General features: G+C 46.3%; 1 protein-coding gene and 1 long non-coding RNA gene across 5 annotated transcripts in view; one reads left to right on the forward strand and one right to left on the reverse strand.

Annotated features, from left to right (window-relative positions):
- Window positions 1–18466, forward strand: part of PPM1H (protein phosphatase, Mg2+/Mn2+ dependent 1H) — a 307659-nt gene that overhangs the window by 221034 nt on the left and 68159 nt on the right. For 3 of the 4 annotated variants that reach the window (XR_009494420.1, XM_059886719.1, XM_059886720.1), the window contains exons 6-7: window positions 2455–2565; window positions 5709–5827. Coding sequence is in view for 3 of the 4 variants with exons in the window: in XM_059886719.1 (XP_059742702.1) it covers window positions 2455–2565; window positions 5709–5827 (230 nt within the window). In the remaining variant the exon portion in view is untranslated. The remainder of the gene's footprint in view (window positions 1–2454; window positions 2566–5708; window positions 5828–18466) is intronic. The other variant, NM_001193049.1, reaches the window with a different exon arrangement.
- Window positions 9632–12835, reverse strand: LOC104972443 (uncharacterized). The gene is made up of 3 exons (XR_806734.4): window positions 12741–12835; window positions 12195–12313; window positions 9632–11152 (listed from the first exon to the last, which is right to left on the reverse strand). It is a non-coding gene; the product is annotated as an uncharacterized lncRNA (long non-coding RNA).

Consider the following 18466-nt stretch of genomic DNA (forward strand, 5'->3'; position numbering starts at 1 on the left):
TTTCATCTTGGATGTTGATCCCATTACAGTCCACGTTTCTAATACACCAGCATCCTTAGCTGAGCCTGGGGAAGGGGCAGTCATCATGCATATGTTTATGAGTGGTCCGGGTATGAGCCATGGAGTTAAAAACATGCCAGAATTGTCCATGAATTCTACAAGTTTGGAGTCAGAAAAATCATTGGATTTTATTGCTGAAAGGAACCTGACACATCACAGCTCCCACGTTTTGCAGACTCTAAACTGTGTCTGTGTAGTGCTTACATGTATTATGAGTTAAGTCACTTTTGAGGCTCAAGATTCTAGAATGCTGACTTGGGCAATGGTTCCAGCAGGGCAGGCCAGCACTAGTGAAGTAACACTAACCAGTCTATGTTGCTTGGACGCTGGGCAGGTCCTAAAGAAGTTTCTGAGTTCCCAAGTTGCTGGGCCACTCGACTTCTGAGAACAAAATGTCTCTGTGCTGGGCTGTTGGGCTGCAGAGGGCTTCAGCATCGCCTGCATTGGCGCCGGGTGTGTCTACCTGGGGTGGCCCCTTCCAGTGACTCAAATTTTTGGAATATGAAAGGGCTGTAAAACTCCTCTCAACGGTTTTGTCAAACCTAGTTTAAAACCTGGCTTCTCAAAAAATAATAAATTTTAGAGTATGTTCAAAATGAAAATAATCCATATCTACTGGTAGACATATTCATGAATATAGGTAAGTTAGAAAGGAAACCATCAGATAATACTTTGTAATATTTTGATGACTTTGAGTGTATGTACATATATAAACATAAGTACATACAAGACCACATTATGGACTGAAGGTATGTATTCCTCCCCCCACATTCCTGTGTGGAAACCCTCACCCCCAATGTACTGAATTTCGAGATAGGACCTTTACAGAAGTAATTAATAAATGAGGTCGTAAGAGTGGGCCCTGATTTGATAAGGTTAGTTTCCTGATGAGAAGAGATGCCAGCATGCTCGATTTCTCTCTCCCCATGAGAGCGTGGAGGAAAGCTTGTGAGGTTCAGGAAGAGAGTCCTCACCAGGCAGCAAATCTGCTGGCATCTTGATCTTAGATTTCCCAGACTCCAGTCTGTGAGAAATAATTTTTTGCTGCTTTAGATCCCTGTCTGGTATTTTGATATGACAACCTGAAAGACTGTGCAGACTTTGATGAGTATTGCCTGACAAGGTATACCAATGAGCATTTTCCTCAGAAAACAACAGGTATATGTCCCATTATATTGTAGCATCTCATTTTTCATTTGTCAGCCACCTGTCTACTTGTACTTAATTCTTGAGTTGTTTCTTTCTTTAACAGCAGTAACTCCATCAGGTCTGACAAATAAAACTGGGGTGAGTATCAAAAGTGCTGCTAAGAGGGAAGCCTACGGTTAGGATGGGAACGGTCATTTTAAAGCATAGTGAAAAGGACTTCCCTGGTGGCTCAGATGGTAAAGAATCTGCCTGCAAGGGAGGAGACCTGGGTTTAATCCCTGGGTTGGGAAGATTCCCTGGAGAGGGGAATGGCTACCCACTCCAGTATTCTGGCCTGGAGAATCCATAAACAGAGGAGCCTGGTGGGCTACATGGGGTCACAAAAAGTTGGATGCAACTGAGCAACTAACACTTTCACTTTCAAAAATATGCCAGGGGGCGGGATATGTCCTCAGTACGTGTGGAATACACATGCATTCTATGATGGGCATGGCTATAACAGAAAATGTGCCACATAACATGTGGAATGTGCTGTGGCGGTTAGCCAGAGGAAGAAAAATGATCACAGAGAAACCCAAGGGTGTGGCATTGTATCGGTGGGGGTTGAATACCACAGTAATTCCTCAGAGACAAAATACCTTTTCTCTCTTACCTTCGGACATACCTGAAGTTTACAGTTGATTGTTGCTATCAGCCTAGTGTTCAGCATGACATGGACGTCATCTTCCGGGCATAAGCAGACATCAGTAGATCAGGATTGAAGTTCAGAACAGGAGCTCACTCAGCAACTTGGAGGAAAACCCCACAGACTAACGGGAAGCGCTGCTGTCCCTTCGGAGGTACCAGTCCAGCAGGGGGACTTAGGGAGGAGTGACCAGCCTTGCTCAGCCGCATCCCCCAAGTGGACGTCAGAAGAAAGCAAACTCTGGAGGATGACAAAGCCAGCTTCAGAACTCCGCACCCCTGCCTCTGAGGCTTGTAGTGCTTCTACAAGTTGTTAAACCCAAAGGGCCCCTGAAATATAGCTGGCTCTTGTGGGGAAATCATGAACACAGGGTAATTTAGAACTGGAAAATGATGAGTGCCATCAGATCCTAAATGCGAAAATGTTTTTGAACAACCTTAACAGATACTCTTCATTTACATATTCCTTCCTTAAATATGCAAAATGTGTGTTAGTTGCTCAGTCATGTCTGACTCTGCTATCCCCATGGACTGTAACCCACCAGGCTCCTCTGTCCACAGGATTTCTCAGGTGGGAATGTTGAAGTGGATTGCCATTTCCTTCTCCAGGGGATCTTCACGACCCAGGAATCGAACCCACGTCTCCTGCGTTGTAGGAGGATTCTTTGCTGTGTAAGCCACCAGGGAAGCCTGCAAAACAGTGATAGATAATAGTTTTGCCTACATTGAAAGGAGCTCTTTAAAAATAATAAATTAAAAAATTGAAGTGATTAGAAAGTATTATGCCTAGTGTAAAATTGGCAGCTTTTCCCCCCTGCCTTAGAGGTAACTAATGGCACATCTAATAAGAAGCATCTTAGAATTGATGAACTACAATAGCCACTTGTTATAACAGGAGAAGCAGGTGGCTTGTTGAGACCCTGAAAGTCTCTGCATGTGAAGGGACAACGGATGTCACAGATGACCAAGGGTTCAAGGTCCCTTTGAGCCTGCCCATCCCCAGAGGGAGAGGCATGGTGGCCCCTGTCAGTAGTAGCTACCCTGCAGACTTCTGATAAAGTGCCCAGGCAAACATTCCAACGGTAAAGGCACGAGGGTACAGAATGTACTTAGTCATGGCTTTTGGGTCATAGCCTGTTTGTTATGGTGTGTGTGTGTGTGATGTACCTGTATTTATACATATGTATACTCACTTATGCGTACATGTATGTTAAAGGTTTTTGTTGTTGTTTAGTTACTAAGTCGTGTCCACTCTTTGCAACCCTATGGTTGTAGGGGTTGTAGCCTTCCAGGCTCCTCTATCCTCCACGGTCTCTCAGAGTTTGATAGATCTGTATATCTATGACATGATATACATAAGTTTCTATACATGCACTCTCACAGACACATATTGTTTGACAGCCTGCTTTTTATAAACGTATGTTTGCTCTTTCTGTGTAATTACATGTTCTCTCTGACACCTTTGTATGTGATCCCACAGAATCCTTTTGTATGGATTTGTACTACTTTAATCACTCGTGTTATTAAACGATTTCTTCTCGCTATTTGAAGAACATTGTTGTGGCCCAGCTGTGTGCAGATCTGTAATTTTTTTATTAACCAGATCCTCACGTGTGCCTATTTGTGGTTCAGACTTGGCATGGCAACAGGCCTGTTGTTGCCTGTTCACTGTTTTTTGTTAATGTGTGTGCAGGTTAAAGGACCAACATACGGGTTAGGATGGAGGTTATGGGTTTGATGTTAAGCTCAAACCCTAGAATCACCCATTCCTGGCTGATAACCTTAGGCTAGGTGTCTTAACCTCTCTGGACCTTAGTTTCCTCACTTGTGAATTGAGTCTATGACATCTGCTTCATAGCATTACTAAGGTAATAACATAAGGTGTTAAGTGCCTGACGTGTAGCAACCCCTAGGTCAGTGTTACTCTGGCTTAGAAGGCAAGGGGATAGACAGAAACACCATGCTGATATAGTCCCAAAATTTTGAGAGATGACAGAGGATATATGACAGACGGTGCTGTTCACTGACTACTAATGCCTTTGGTCCTTAGTTTTCATGGGTCGACCCAAATAATGGAGAGGAATAAAATTGTGTCTACTCTGTAGATACAGCTGCCATCAAGGATGCGATTTCTGCAGTTGCCCAGAGTCTGCACTTGGCTTAATGCTCCACTGTCACCATCTTGAAATTTTTAACTTTGACTAGTGGCTCCGTATTTTCCTTTTGCAATGGGCCCCACAGATCAGGTCCTGCCCTAAGATTGTTAGGGGTGTGAACTGAGAGCTCACAAAATACTACAGAAGACTTGACAGCCATTAGATGGATAAATTATTTTCTTGTTATAAACAGAGACCATCATGATCAGTGCACTTTAGATGTCAATTCATTATTCAAATAGTATGAGATAAATCTGCAATTAGTCTCAATGTGCAAGTAAAGAAACTGAGGCCCAAGCAGTTAAGTCACCCAGGAAAACCACTGAGCTTATAAATGCAGAACTTGGATTCGAATCCAGAGCCCACCCCACTGACCTGTGCTGTGAATTTTAGTTCCCTTCTTCCTTTCCAAGGAAGCTTTCTGTAAAACCCAGTGTTTTAGTGTCCTTGATACTCAGAGGCAGCACAAGTCTCATTCCCAGCAGAGGTTTCAAAGCCCCTCCCCTCTTCTCACCCCCATCCTGCCCCTCCTTTCCCCATGCCTGCTCAGCATCCCTGGCTCAGAGTTCTGTTGGCTGGTCCAATCTGACCAGCCTGGGGACAGTTCAGCTTGGCTTCCTCTGACTCCTAGTACACTTGGCTTCTAATGGCTAGCATCCAACAGAGACCTCTGAACCACCATGAGACTCAGTGGAAGATAGGTTGGTGTCAGGTCCTGGGAAAGAGGCCGCGGGAGATGTCTGTTTCCAGCAGACCAAGGACATGGCCATCTGTCCTGTGGCAGGGAGCCCTGGCTCCCCTGCAGTGCCAGGCCGTGCTCTGCTCTGCTCACTCTTTTCTCTGCCAGAGAAAGAGAGAGCCATTCCAGTACACCACTAACAAGCAGGTATATGGCTTGGTACAGGGCAGATCCAGGCCAGGTCTGCTTACGATGTGTAGACTCCAAGCAGGGAAGTTCATACTTGAGCATTCCGTCTCTTGGATAACTGGATTTGAATTTGGAGTGTGACAATGAGACTGTTTGTTGTTTCACAGCAATTCCCTAAGTGGCTGTTTGCTCAAGACTTGTGTAGTGTGAACAGAGATTTGGGGGAGGGGAAGAAGCCATCTGCTCTGGAACAGTCTTCCAATTACATGATCAAATTACTGCAGAGCAAAATGGAGGGAGTCCAACAGAAAGTTCCTGTCTGGTGCATGCGGCCCCAGCCCTCTCTCTCAGGCCATTGTGTTCACATGGAGACCCACACGCAGCTTTCAGAGCCAAGGCCGTGATAACTAGGAACATGCGCAGGAGGCAAGCAGAGAAAGCCAAGGAGGAGAGAGTCAGGGTGAGCTTTCCTGACGTCCAACCAAGTGAAACCATCTTGAATTTGAATTATAAAGTGAACCTTTTTCTTGCTTTAGAGATACATTTCTCTGATTACAATTAATTTATCATCTCACATGAAAAAGTCATGTCTTTTTATAAATTACATTCGTGATTTTTATTTGTTGATATTGTATTCAGGTTCTTAAATCTGTTTATCTCCCTAAAAATTTGAGAACCATCTTCTAACTTCATAAATGTGGCCTGTGTCAATTTGCGAAACATCCTTGGGTCTTATTTTTTCCTCTAAATATGTGGTTTTTTTCTTCTTCTTCTTCTCTTTTTGCTATTAGGCATTCATGCAGCCTCACTTGCTGGGAAATGAGTTCACACATTTGGAGTTTCCAAGGAGAGTACAGAGGAAGGAACTTGGAAAGAAGATGCTCTACAGGGATTTTAATATGACAGGCTGGTAAGAACATGCCTCCCTCTGCCTGGGCACTGCTGCAGTGTCCGTGAAGGCAGCATCGCCGCCATGAAAAGTCAGTTCTGCAGTTTGGATCAGGAGGTGCAGGCGGAGCCCTGGGCTGGTGGGGAAGGAAAAGGGTCTACACCCGCTTCTGCTGCTCTCAGATCTGGGTGTTGGTTTGCTTCTCTGCTCTCTGAGGCCCTCCCTAAGGATACTAGACCCATCAAGCTGATGTTATCCCCCACTTCACACAGAGCAGGAGTTTGGGGGCTTTTAAAACACATTAAACTTGGTTTTTTTAGGTCACAGTTACTTAATGGGGCTCAAAGGAATGAGCCAAAGCTCTATTTGGCCAGACCAGCTTGGATTTGAATCATAACTCTGACCTTTCAGAATAGGCAGAGTTGGATAAACTACTTAACCCCTATGAGTTCAGTTTCTCATGAATAAAATGAAAAGAATACTCTCTGAAGGGTGGGTGTAAGGACCAGCGGTAATGAGCTGTTATTATTTCACCACATTTCACCACAAAAGAGCTCTTGGCAACGGGCGTCTTATTCTCCAAACACACATACCTATATAAGGCCCCCAAACCATTTCTGTGGGTCAGTAGTTAACATTGACTAAGACCTCATCTGTTTATTCCAACTGAAAATAGATATGATGATAAAGTACTGAAACTTCATAAGGTTGGTGTAAGGACGAAGCGAGGGGACAGTGCCTGGCACCAAGGAGCGTAGGGGAAGGTTTGCTCTAAGACCCTGTGATCCTGACCAGGGAGCCCCTTGCCAGTCTGGAGGACAGCAGAATGAGACAGAGGCCTCTTTCCTTGCCACGCCCCCAACACAGGCTACAAAGTAGATTTCATTATCTCTTCTTGTTTGACCAAAATAGCTGTAACAGATGGTCACAGCCCAAATTCCCATAGGGATGACTTTTAGGCTGAAAATCCACTCCAAGGGTATGTACTGTCTTAAAGGAATAGTCGAGCTACCCAGCCAGGATCAGAGGCTATCCTGAGGCATGTCCAGTTGTCCTTTGTCATCCAAAGAGATCCTCACCAGTATTCACCCTTCTTCTAGAGCAGGGTCAGCAAATTGCAGTCCGAGAACCAAATTCCAACGCCCCGTCCCCCCCACAACCACCTCTTCTAGTAAATAACTTTGAAAAGTATAGTCACATTCTTTTGTTTATGTTTGAGCTGTCACTTCATGCGACAACAGAGCATTTGAGTGGTTGCAGCAGGGCTTTAAAAATACTTACTCCTGCTCTAAAACATGATTGGGTTTATCAGAAAGGGTTTACCACATTTGCTGCTCTGAGCTCTGAAGTTTTGTTGCTCCAGAATGGGTTTCCTTGCAAATGCATTTTTATTCAATCAGCAGAATCAGCACTCCTTACAGAAAAGTTTCAGGTGAGGGTTCATGTAATTCAGAAAACCGTAGAGGCTTGGTTTGGTCTGGTCTTTGTAGAATTTGGAAAGGTGGACTGAAAACCATTCCAGTTTAGGAACCCACGTGGTTATAAACACATAAACAAAAAGAGCAAAGCTAACAGACAGCAAGGAAAATGGCCAAAATGGGGGAGGGTGTGGCTGTAGGAAGTCAGGCTGAGATGGTACCGGGAGAGCATAATTGAGAATGTGGGAAGCCAGACAGGGAAATTGAGGTTTACTGTGAGACCCTGCTGGTTACACTTTTGTGTTGCTGAGGAGAATGAAATGATAAAAAGCAATGCTTTAGGAAGGTTATTATACAGTAAGAGGGAGAATGACCAGGAGAGAAAGCAGATTCAGATATCTAGAGAAAAATTATCATAGAAATATGGATATGAGATCTCCAGAGCCAAATAGAGGGATGGAAGCAGAAAGCAGAGAAGGCAAGGAAATAAACAAGAAACTAGATGGTTTTGGTCAAGGGATAAATGTAAGGGGTAAGTCATCAGTTACTCTAATTATAGTGGTCTGTCAGCCCCCAGAGGGGCAGCCCAGTGCCTCATCCTGTGCCTGACATGTAGTTGACAGGCTGTGATTATTGGATGAAAGGTGTGATTGACAGAAGTTGATGGGGGTGGCGGACACACAGATGGTTGATGGGAAGGGTAGGAATGAGAAGCCAGCACACAAGCCATGTTGAGCTTGAGGCAAGGCTGTTTGTATTTTCTTTCTATGCCAAAAAGGCAAATTAGATCTCAGCAGTCACAACAAACTTGGTAAACAAATGGCTAAAGATTACCCCTTTTTACAGTTTTTTTTAAAATGTAGATAAGTTCAGGATTAGATTACATCCAGCTTTATGCACACACACAGTTACTCGCTTTTGCTCTCTATCTAACATACAGGCACACACATGCATTAGCAGGGTCTTAAGCAAGTGAACAGTCCATAAATGGGCTGTATTTAACTGTGCAGAACTCCACAGAAGGTACCGAATAACCGAGGAGCCAAGACTGAGAATGGCTTCAGTCAGATGTGATTTGCTCATTTGTTTCAGCAAAGCTCCCTACATGGCTGTTGGCTCACAACTTTGGCTACAAGCAGAGATTGATGTACATCTTTGTTTATTTCCTATCTGTTGTTACTTAGGATTTGAAAATGACACTTATGGGAAAGGAGAGATCTATCTTTGTTGGAAGAAGTTGGGAAGTTTAAAACCAATTTAGACCCCTGCCTATGTAAACTCCTTTTGCCCACCTCCCAGCTTTAATGAGTTCTTTTAAAAAATGTTTTTTTACCTCTAACGGAAAACCTCAAGCCTAGCAGTTATTTTTTCAGGACTTAAGAAACATAGACTCCCAATTTCCTATTTTTCTGAGTTGTCTATTAGAAAGAGAAAGGCTGGCAAATGAATTAAACAGAAAGAGACAAGGATCTGCAGCCTCTTTTTCCATGAAAGCCCCAAATTACTGCCAAGGTGTTGGGATTGGTTGAAGGTGGACTGGTGGGTGTTGGGAATGCATCGTGCTCAAGGAGACAGGTAAGTCCTCAGCCCTCCTTTATGTTTCTTGGCTTCAGAATTAGTCTTGGCCTGTGAACTTGTAAACCTTTCTAACAAGTAAGGGTTCATCCATTGCCAAGCTGTTGAAACTTTGTAGCAAAGACCTAGTTGTGGAAATGTTTATCTGCCTGCTTGTCCCTACCGGTCATGGGGCTGGCTGACAGTGAGGGAGACAGCTAAGGGCCAGGCACCGACTGTGATGAGACCTTTACACACTTCCTATGAACTCGGTGCATTTTACAGATGAGGAAACTGAGGCACATGGGCCAAGTTGCTCAAGGTCATACAACTCATAAGGGGAAAAGCCAGTCTGTGAACCAAGGTGACCTCACTTCAGGGGTACACTGTTCAGTCTGGTGCTAAACTGTCAAATGCCCAAAGAGGAGTCCTCCTCCTCATTCCCATTTTGCAGCTGAGCAAATTGAGGCTCAGAGGGATTAAGTGGCTTACACTTACTTAAGTGGCCACGAATGCAAAAATGTCAGAATAAACCCAGGCTTCTGATTCTTAGCCTGGGGCTCTTTCTGATACAATCAGAATCAACTTTTCTTCAGAGTGAGATTAGACATGATTATTCAGTTTTGAGCTGCGGTGGAAATTTAAGCAGGGGACCTCCATCTACTAGGATCAGTGTCTCCTTGCCAGCCCTTTAGAGGACAAGAGGATGAAATAAAACATTTCAGGAGCTGCCGAGGTAGTCATTTTTCCAGTTCTCAATCTGACCCAATGGACTGTTGGCCAAATTAAACTGTGATGCTTCACACTCGTCACTAAAAGTCTGTGTGTGGTTTGGGGGTGGTGATGATGGGGATGATCCCCAAAGCACCAGATTTCCTTTACTTAGGAAAATTGACTGCTCTCATTAGAGGAGCATCCTGCCAGCTTTCTGTGGTGTGTCTGCAGCCGGGAGGAAGTGTGGGAGAGGATGTCAGCTCCGGGAAGCCTGCTCTCATAATTAAGGATGAGTCTGTTGCCTCGTGATGGGGATTCTTTCTCTCCCACCCTCGTGCTTTCTCGGAGACTATGGAGCTTGGCAGGCCCAGATTGTATAGAGGACAAAAGGTTATTGTCACCCAGACCTTCCTAATGAAATCTGTCTCGTCCCTGGCTCCCCCACCTCCTTTCTGCTCAGATAGTTTGCACAGGGGTTTGATTTACGAAGGCTTTTTTTTTCTTCTCTCTCTTTTTTTTAAAAATTATTTTATAAATAGGTCAAGTTTGGTTTCTTTTGTTTTTTGTGTTTTTTTTACTATGGTGGGTGGGTCTTTGTTGGTGTGCAGGCTTCCCATGGCGGTGGCTTCTCTTGTGGAGCACTGGCTCTGGGACATGCAGGCTTCGGTAGTTGCAGCTCCCAGGCTCTAGAGCCCAGACTCACTGGTTGTGGCACACACACGTAGTTACTCTGTGGCATGGGGGATCTTCCTGGACCAGGGATCGAACCCGTGTCTCCTGCGTTGGCAGGCAGATTCTTTACCTCTGAGCCACCAGGGAAGCCCCACAAAGGTGTTTGCTAACAGCACTCTGGATGCTGAGTCAGTCCCTGACATGTCCCAGCTCTCACCTTCTGTGCTGGATGTCCTCGGTCCTGGTGCCAGAACCTTGGCCTTGGACTTGGTACGAGCCGTGTCCCTCCTCCCCAGCCCTTTGTGTGGAGCTGCTGTCTGTTGCACGATGCTCACTAGCTGGCATTGTGAGCCCAGCGTCCTGACCCACTCCCCTCTGAGCCATCTCAGGCTGTTATTTGCTGGCAAGCATCTGTGTTCCCGAGTTAAAACAACAGTTTCTCACAGCTGGCTTTGTGGCACCAAGTGCCCGCTGCTGTGACCGCGGGTGATTTCGCTTTCTCGTGTAGGATCTGTGTTCTTTGTGCTCTGTGTCTGGCCGCATGGGGTGACGAGCAAGGCTGGGCCCCCACACACACACCCCAGAGCACACGGGAGGGGGCCATAGCTTCACCCCTGGCTTTGGGCCAGACTCTCCAGCAGCTGTTCCTGGGCTGATGGGATTTGTTGAGAGCGAGGGCCAAAGAGGACAAGTCCATCGTGTGAATGCAAGATTGCTTCCAGATGGTTCTGGTTAACAGTAAAGTACACCAAAATTCTTTCTTTAAGCAAAGCCGTTTTAACGTTTATAATGGTCTTATTTCAGGACCGGTAACATGAGATGGCATGGCTTACTTAGGAAAGAGAGTGCTGCCTGGGCACTCACTCTGCCAAGGTTCTGGGGCCCTGGGCAAATCCCGAGCCTGGGGTCTCTTGTTTATAAAATGCTTCCTGTGCCCTTCTCTGCCAGCCTCCAGTGGGGGTGGGCTTTGCGCTGCTTTTCCGAGCTTCTGAAAAAGACAGACTCCATTAGGGAAATTCCAGTGATGGTAACCTTTCATTTCTGTCTCTTGCAGCCCTTAACTCTTTTGTGATTCTGACTTGATGACGCATCAGGGGAATTGTTCCCTCCTCTATTTCCCTTGAAACTGAGAGCTGATAAATCAGAGGCTTTCCCCTGGGAACAGAGTGCCGTCCACCGCCATTTTCTTCTCTCAGCACTCACTGCCTTTATGAAGGCAAAGGGAAACTTTTCTGTTCCGTGTCCTCCCGGCAGAGTGGCCACGAGCCCCCGGGGACCATTTCAATCTAAATTAGTTAAAATTAATTAAAAGTAAACATTGGTTTCCCACGTCACAGCAGCCGCATCGCAGTTGTTCAGTGGCCACGTGTGGCTCGTGGCTACTGAAGTGGACGTGACAGATATAGAACATTTCCATCATCACATAAAGTCTTAGCAGATGGCACTGCAGTCTCGGTAATGTAAGGGTTTAACTGCGGTGGAGGGCAATGCCGGCAGCTGTCTATGATTGAACAACCCAGTAGCAAGGAGTTAAAAAGACAGCTGAGCCACGATGGGGAGAGCAGAATGTTGTGGCCATGTTCTGTGGCTTCTGACCCTGCTGCTGCTGGACTCCAAGTCCAGAAGTGGGAGACGGGCTTCCCTCTACTTTTCAGACCTTCGGGGGCAAAGGTCATTGTGTTTAGACATGTCTGGTCTGCAGCCATCCCTCACTGGCAAGCCTGCTGACCATTCCATCTGCCCTGGTCAGTAACACACTTCCTTCCTCCGGCCCCTCTCCGCCACCTCCTAGACTCTGCCAGCCGTTGGCACTTTTATTCATCTTGTTTTTTTCTTTCACCTCTTGGAGAATATTTCAGACCCCAAGGATCAGGTTGAAAAGCAGCTTCACTTGCAACCCTTTTCCTTTCTGGTTGAGGTTGACATTTATTCTCAGTGTGCAGCCTGGAGCCCAGCTCTGGGTTAAGCGCTGCAGCCCCCCAGCATTGGGCTTCTTACCAACCATCCAAATGTTCTGGAGAGAAACTCACCAGAGGCAGCCCCCAGCGTGGTGTAGAGCTGCTGGGTCAAGTTTCACAAATAGTTTCGTTTCTTCCATCTTCTTCTTTATTGCTCTTTTCAGTGCCCTCTGACGGTACATTCAGGCAGGCTGACAGGGAAGGGGATAAGCAGATTGAGAAACGCCACAGAATGCTTTATGAAGGCAGCTCCAGAGCTGTACCCACGTTTTAATATAAATTGATTTATTGAACCAAGCACAGAAGCGCTGTTACAGAAACCCCAGGCTATGTCCTCCCGAGGACCACCTAAAAAACAGCCCCAACTGACACTCCTCATTAGCTTTTCCACTGATCCCCAGGCAGTTTTTAAAGGGACAGTGTCCCTCCTTTGGGCTGAATTTATATGTTGGCCATGCCTGTGGGTCTAATTAGCTCAGCATTATTAGTCCTGCTCAGAAAGCCTGCATTTTCTAGCGGCTTGACTTTTGAGTTTTCAAGAGTAATTGGAAAATTCAAACCCCGTCCTCCTCCTCTTCTTGATTTTAATCACCTTTAACCCAGTCTTTGGAAATTTACCTGCAGAAGTCCCTGACTCCCGTGGTTGAGGTGCGTGCAGTCCCTTCGTGGTGCAAATCCTGACGTTACTGTGGGGCCATCGACTTCACCAAGGAGGCTTTTTATACTCACCAGAGAAATAGCACATTTTAATTTTATAATCACTTCACGAGAAAGCAGGCCATTCCTGAGTTAAACCTGGGATTCATTTCCTCCCAGCCACTTGTATTTTCATAATTTAATGATTATGGGCCACCTTGGCTGCAGTCTGATGGTGAAAAGCAATCTGGAAATCGGAGTTAATGGAGAAAGGAGGGGTTTGGATGGCATCTCAGAGAATTTTAACCCCAAATCTTGGGAGATTGTAGTAGATTGGGGGTTGGCCAGGACAGGGATCAGGTCCCTAAGAAGTCCCCATGTTCCCAGTTCGGTGGGACCCGGGCTGAAGGCAGAACGGGTCAACCCACGTGAAGAGGGGCCACTCCCGTGGTCCCCGGGCTGCGATGATGAATAGATATTTTCAAGGTGCATGTTCTGCATTTTTTCAAGGTTTGCAGCTCTGGCTGCAGGAGCAGCAGGGAGTAAAGCCAACCCTGCTGTGTGCAGCACATCTCCCGACAGTGATAAATGACCTCTTGCTCCCTGCCCTCCTCCCGCCGCTCTGCCCGTGAGGCAGTGGAGGCTGAGAGATCTTTACAAATGGTTGGGAACTGAGACAGACCGGCATGGTCAGCCCACGGGGAGGAGAAAGAAAAAAGATGCCCAGCCAGCCTGCCCCGCAGTGATCGTCCACTGACTCTTTACACACTCACAGCCTCTCTGCTTTGCTGATAGGTATAAGTGTCTTGTTCCTGAAGTGGTCAAACCACTTCCAAGCGTTTTTCCCCCTCAGACCCTGTGAACAGTCACACACTTATCTGTACTCCTTCATTTATCCCCAAGCATCAGGTCTCTACCACTTCTCCCCCAGTGAGTGCTGTTTGCAGGCACACAGTACATGTGAGGGGGTGACTTAGCTCCAAGTCATCTGGGGGAAGTTTGAGGATGTCAAGTGCTTGCCTGCATCCCTGTGAAAATAGGTGTCCTGTTAGCCAAGGAACCCCGGGGCACACTTGTTTCTGTATTCGACAAACCTTTATTGTACATCTGCAGCATGTTAGACATTGAGTCGTAGTTAAGAACAAGAGATGTGGAGCCAGACTGCCTGGCTGGGATAGTGCCCAGGTGTGGCTGGGACAAAGCACGTCACCTCTGTCTTCCTCAGGTTCCACATATGTACGTGGGGCTAACGGCAGAACCTAATAATCGGATGGTATGACTTGGTCAGTGCATTGAACCAAGCTGGCATTTAGTAACTGTTCTCTGTGTCTGGTAATATAATCATTAGATGTGATGGAAGCTGGAAGGATCAGCAAGATCTGATCCTTGCCATGGATTATACAGCCTAATAATGTGTGTTGAGATGCTTGTTTCCCAATTGTAACGAGAGGCTAGAAACTGAAAGGAAAAAAGAAGGCAGTTTAGAGAAGCAGGAGACTGAAGGGGTGCTGGCCGCTTCCATGGGGCAGGTCTGTCCCACAGCCACTGTGCCAGCTTATCTGTGAGAAGAGTTAAGTATGCTAGGAAGCCCCTCTGTCCCTGGAAGCTGCCACGTAGTGATTATTTTATTTGTTGGTGGGGGTGGGGGGGTTGTGTTTTTTGTTTGTTTTAAATCTACCCATGGACTTTCCATCCACCCCTGTGCTGGACTTACTGAGGCACCACTGCAGTTCTTCTGAGCCACAGCCCAGAAGCTGGGTCTCCAAGCCCCTCACTGGCCGAAGCATGTCCTCACGTAGGAAGGATCTTATCAGCTAAGACAGTGCTCACGTCATAGAGGTGGTCAGCTAGCCCAGAGACCAGCTTCCTAGAAATTGATTGAACAATACCATTTTCCCTATAAATCTATTTTTAAAATCTAAAGAGTCAGAGAGGTAGATCAGTTGGAATTTGTGGATGAATGACTAAAGCAGGCCAAAATATAGGGCTTTTAAAAAGGGGGGGTTGAAGAAAAAAGGCCCTGTGGCTATAGAAGAAGGACCAGTGGTTTTGGGGAACTGAGATTGGGATTGGGGAAGACTCAGTGGGAAAGGTCGTGGTTGAACCAAAGATCTGAAACAGCAGAGGTTTCGGAGGGTTGAGAGAAGGATACGCTGAGCAGAGTGTGTAGCTCAAGTGGAAGCCCAGAGACATGAAAGTAAGTTGTGTGTTCTGGGAATGTGGAAGCTGGAGGTCATATTCAAAATATTTTGACAGCATGGAGGAGTAGACTCCATCTGGGTCCTAGAATTAATGCCTAGAATGTGCCAGGCATTAATTCTTTCCTTACCACATCATAGGGATTCCAGGGGAGAATCCAGCAGATGGGGGTAGTTGCAGACTTGTGACAGTCATTATTTGCAGGCCAGCACAGGGGTGTATCAGTGTTTTCACCCTGCGTACACACTTGCTGGTACACGTCAGCTAGATAGTATTCCTGATGGTGCGTGCATGCTGAGTGGCTCAGTCGTGTCCGACTCTTTGTGACCCTATGCACTGCAGCCCACTAGGCCTGTTGGTGCATGGGATTCTCCAGGCAAGAATACTAGAGTGGGTTGTCGTGCCCTCCTCCAGGGGACCCTCCCTACCCAAGGAATCGAACCAATGTCTCAGGTCTCCTGCATTAGCAAGTGAGTTCTTTACCAGTAGCACCACCTAAGAAGCCTAATGTAAGTTAGGGCAGCTCTGAATGCCATGCTAAGGATGGCAGTAACTATCATAATTTTATTTTCCCACCCTCCAGAGCTCTACACATTTATAAAGTATGACAATGACACACGGTAGCACAGAAATATAGAGCTGACAGTATATTTAGAAGGACACATGGTCCAATCCTCAGCCTATTTATAAGATCCTGTTTTTAATGAAATTCCAGAGAAGCGAGTACTGTAACACTCCAACACATTTCCAGGTACTTTACAACAGGGAACATTGTCCTATGTCCAACCTACAGACCTTAAGTTATAAAATTTCACTCTTCCCGGAGGAAAAGTTTTTCTTATCCTTGCCACCCTCTCTCTGCCCACTAAGTTTCAGACTAGGAAATCAGTGTTGCTGGTTTCAAGCTGATAATCCCATAAAGGTGTTAATCCACCACGGCTTCAGAGTCAACTGGGGAGCTGGTTTAAACCCCTGCATTCTGGGCTTACCCCAGGAATCCACATAAAAGAGTGAGAAGACCACCATTCCATGCCCCGAAAGACCTCACTCCACCTTCATGTTCCTCTGACCTTCAGACAAATCAATCCAAGCCTTATTTAGAGCAAGGACAAAGTCCTACATCTGTCCCTCACTGAAGAGCTAAACACATCTCTCTATAAGAACTAGACTTGCTGGTAGCATGTCCACTTTTTATCCTTCACCTTGTTACTCTGGCAGAGGCAATGAGACGCTGCCAATTCTAGGTTCAGATTCCTCTAGGGTTAAATCAGCCTTGTCTGTCCCCCTGGGTAAATCAAATGCTATGCAATGTGCTCAGTAGCTTAAAGGACAGGGCACCATAGCTTCATCTATGTGGAGTGATGAGTTTTAACCATTACTTACTCATTCAGTGAACTGGGTGTTGTGCTGGGCTTTGGGGAAATAAAGAAGACTGAAGCAGTCCCTGACCCCAGGGTGCTTACAGTCAAGTGTAGAACAAACCATACCCAAACTGGCAGAGGAGAGTTTACCCACAGTGAAGCTTTCCACCTAGGGTGGTCAAATATTCCAGAATCCCTGAGGTCCTAGAATCTGGGATTTTTTTTTCAAACCTCTGAAGTGATTCTTGTATATCCTTAAACATTGACCTTGGGCAGCCCTAGACATTTGTACTGTGGATATATGAAAGTGTTAGTCACTCAGTCATATCTGATTCTTTGTAACTGCATAGGCTATAGCTCGCCAGGCCCCTCTGTCCCTCCCTGGGATTCTCCAGACAGGAATACTGGAATGGGTTACCATTCCCTGCTGGGGTATCTTCCTGAACCAGCGATCGAACCTGGGTCTCCTGCATTGCAGGCAGATGCTTTACCATGTGAGCCATCAGGGAAGGCCCCACGGATGTGAGCAGCAGCTCACAGAGATGACTGATGAACAGGCACTGAGCTCACTGGGCTCTCTCTAGCAGCTTATCCTGTGTATCCTCCTGCTGGTGCTTGGGAACTTCTTTGACCACCTGCATGAACCAAAGACTGTGTTCAGGAGGGGGCTGTGGTTGGGACCTGCTGGGAAAGATAAGGACTGATGAAGCCCTTAGGTGCCAACCGTGGGTCAGAGTTGAGTCGATCCTTTCTTTTTCCTTATTAATACTTGTGCCCGTAACCTGGAGATGGTCCAGGCCCTGGTATGGTATGCATACGTGGGTAAGATCAGGGTGTGGAAATTGCTGGGTTTTCACTCCCGTTCTTCCTGAGTAAGTGGTCCTCCCTCCACAAACCTGCCTACTCCTTCTAGGTGGCCTTGCCTCACTCTCGGAAAAACTGGGCATTTAAGTGTAAAGATTTAAGGTCTTTCAATTCCAATCAACAGAACAACTTGAGAGCCAGACCTCAGGTTGAAGCTACTTCTGCAATGACCTTGACTCTCTTCCATTTTGTAAAGGGAAGAAGCAGCCTGAGAAGGCGGTATGTTTAAACTTCCACGCACCTTCCATGAAAACCTGGAAAGGGAGTAGACTTCAAAAACTTTTAAGATCTACTCGGAGCATGAAGATTAGTCGTATTAAACATTCCTGTTGCACATCATGCCATTTAATGGTGTTTACCCACACCCACAGCCCTTCAAGGGCAGGCAGAGAACCATGATTGAGAGCACAGTGCACTTTGCGGCCAGTCTGGCTTAACCTGGGTGGTTTCCTAGCGGTGTGACCTCTGTTTTCTTACTTGTGTAATGGGGTTAATGTTAATATCTGTCTTACAAGGTTGTTCTAAGCATCATATAGGTTTTAGAAATACGAGTGCTGGGACTTCCTTGATGGTCCAGTGGTTAGGACTCCACGCTTCCACTGCAGAGGGCATAGATTCGATCCCTGGCCAAGGAATTATGATCCTCCATGCTGCATGGTGGCCAAAAGTAAATAAGTGCTTTACAAAGTGCTTAGAATGACGTGGTGGTAGTTTAGTCCCTAAGTCGTGTCCAGTTCTTGTGATACCATGGACTGTAGCCTGCCAGGCTCCTCTGCAGTGGGATTCTCCAGGCAAGAATCTGGAGCGGGTTGCCATTTCCTTCTCCAGGGGATCTTCCTGACCCAGGGATAGAACCCAGGTCTCCTGCATTGCAGGCAGATTCTTTACCAACTGAGCTATGAGCGAAGCCCAAAGTAGAGTGAAGTGAGTGCATAATAAACATTGGGTATATTTGAATTCTGTAGGTGTTTGGGGTAAGATGATGGCTAAAGCTTTAACAGTTGCTGCCTTTGAAGTCCATCATCTGAAGCAATAGTGAAAGTATTAGCTGTTCAGTCGTGTCTGACTCTGCGACTCTATAATAGCTCTCCAGGCTCATCTGTCCATGGGCTTTTCCAGGCAAGACTACTGGAGTGGGTAACCATTCCTTTCTTCAGGAGATCTTCCTGACCCAGGGATCGAACTCAGATCTCCTGCGTTGCAGGCAGATTCTTTACTGTCTGAGCCACTATTGGATAATAAAAAGCAGCAGGGCCACTCTGACTTCAAGAGCCAAGAGTGCTA

This window comes from Bos taurus, chromosome 5, assembly GCF_002263795.3.
Source record: "Bos taurus isolate L1 Dominette 01449 registration number 42190680 breed Hereford chromosome 5, ARS-UCD2.0, whole genome shotgun sequence".
NCBI lineage: Eukaryota > Metazoa > Chordata > Mammalia > Artiodactyla > Bovidae > Bos > Bos taurus.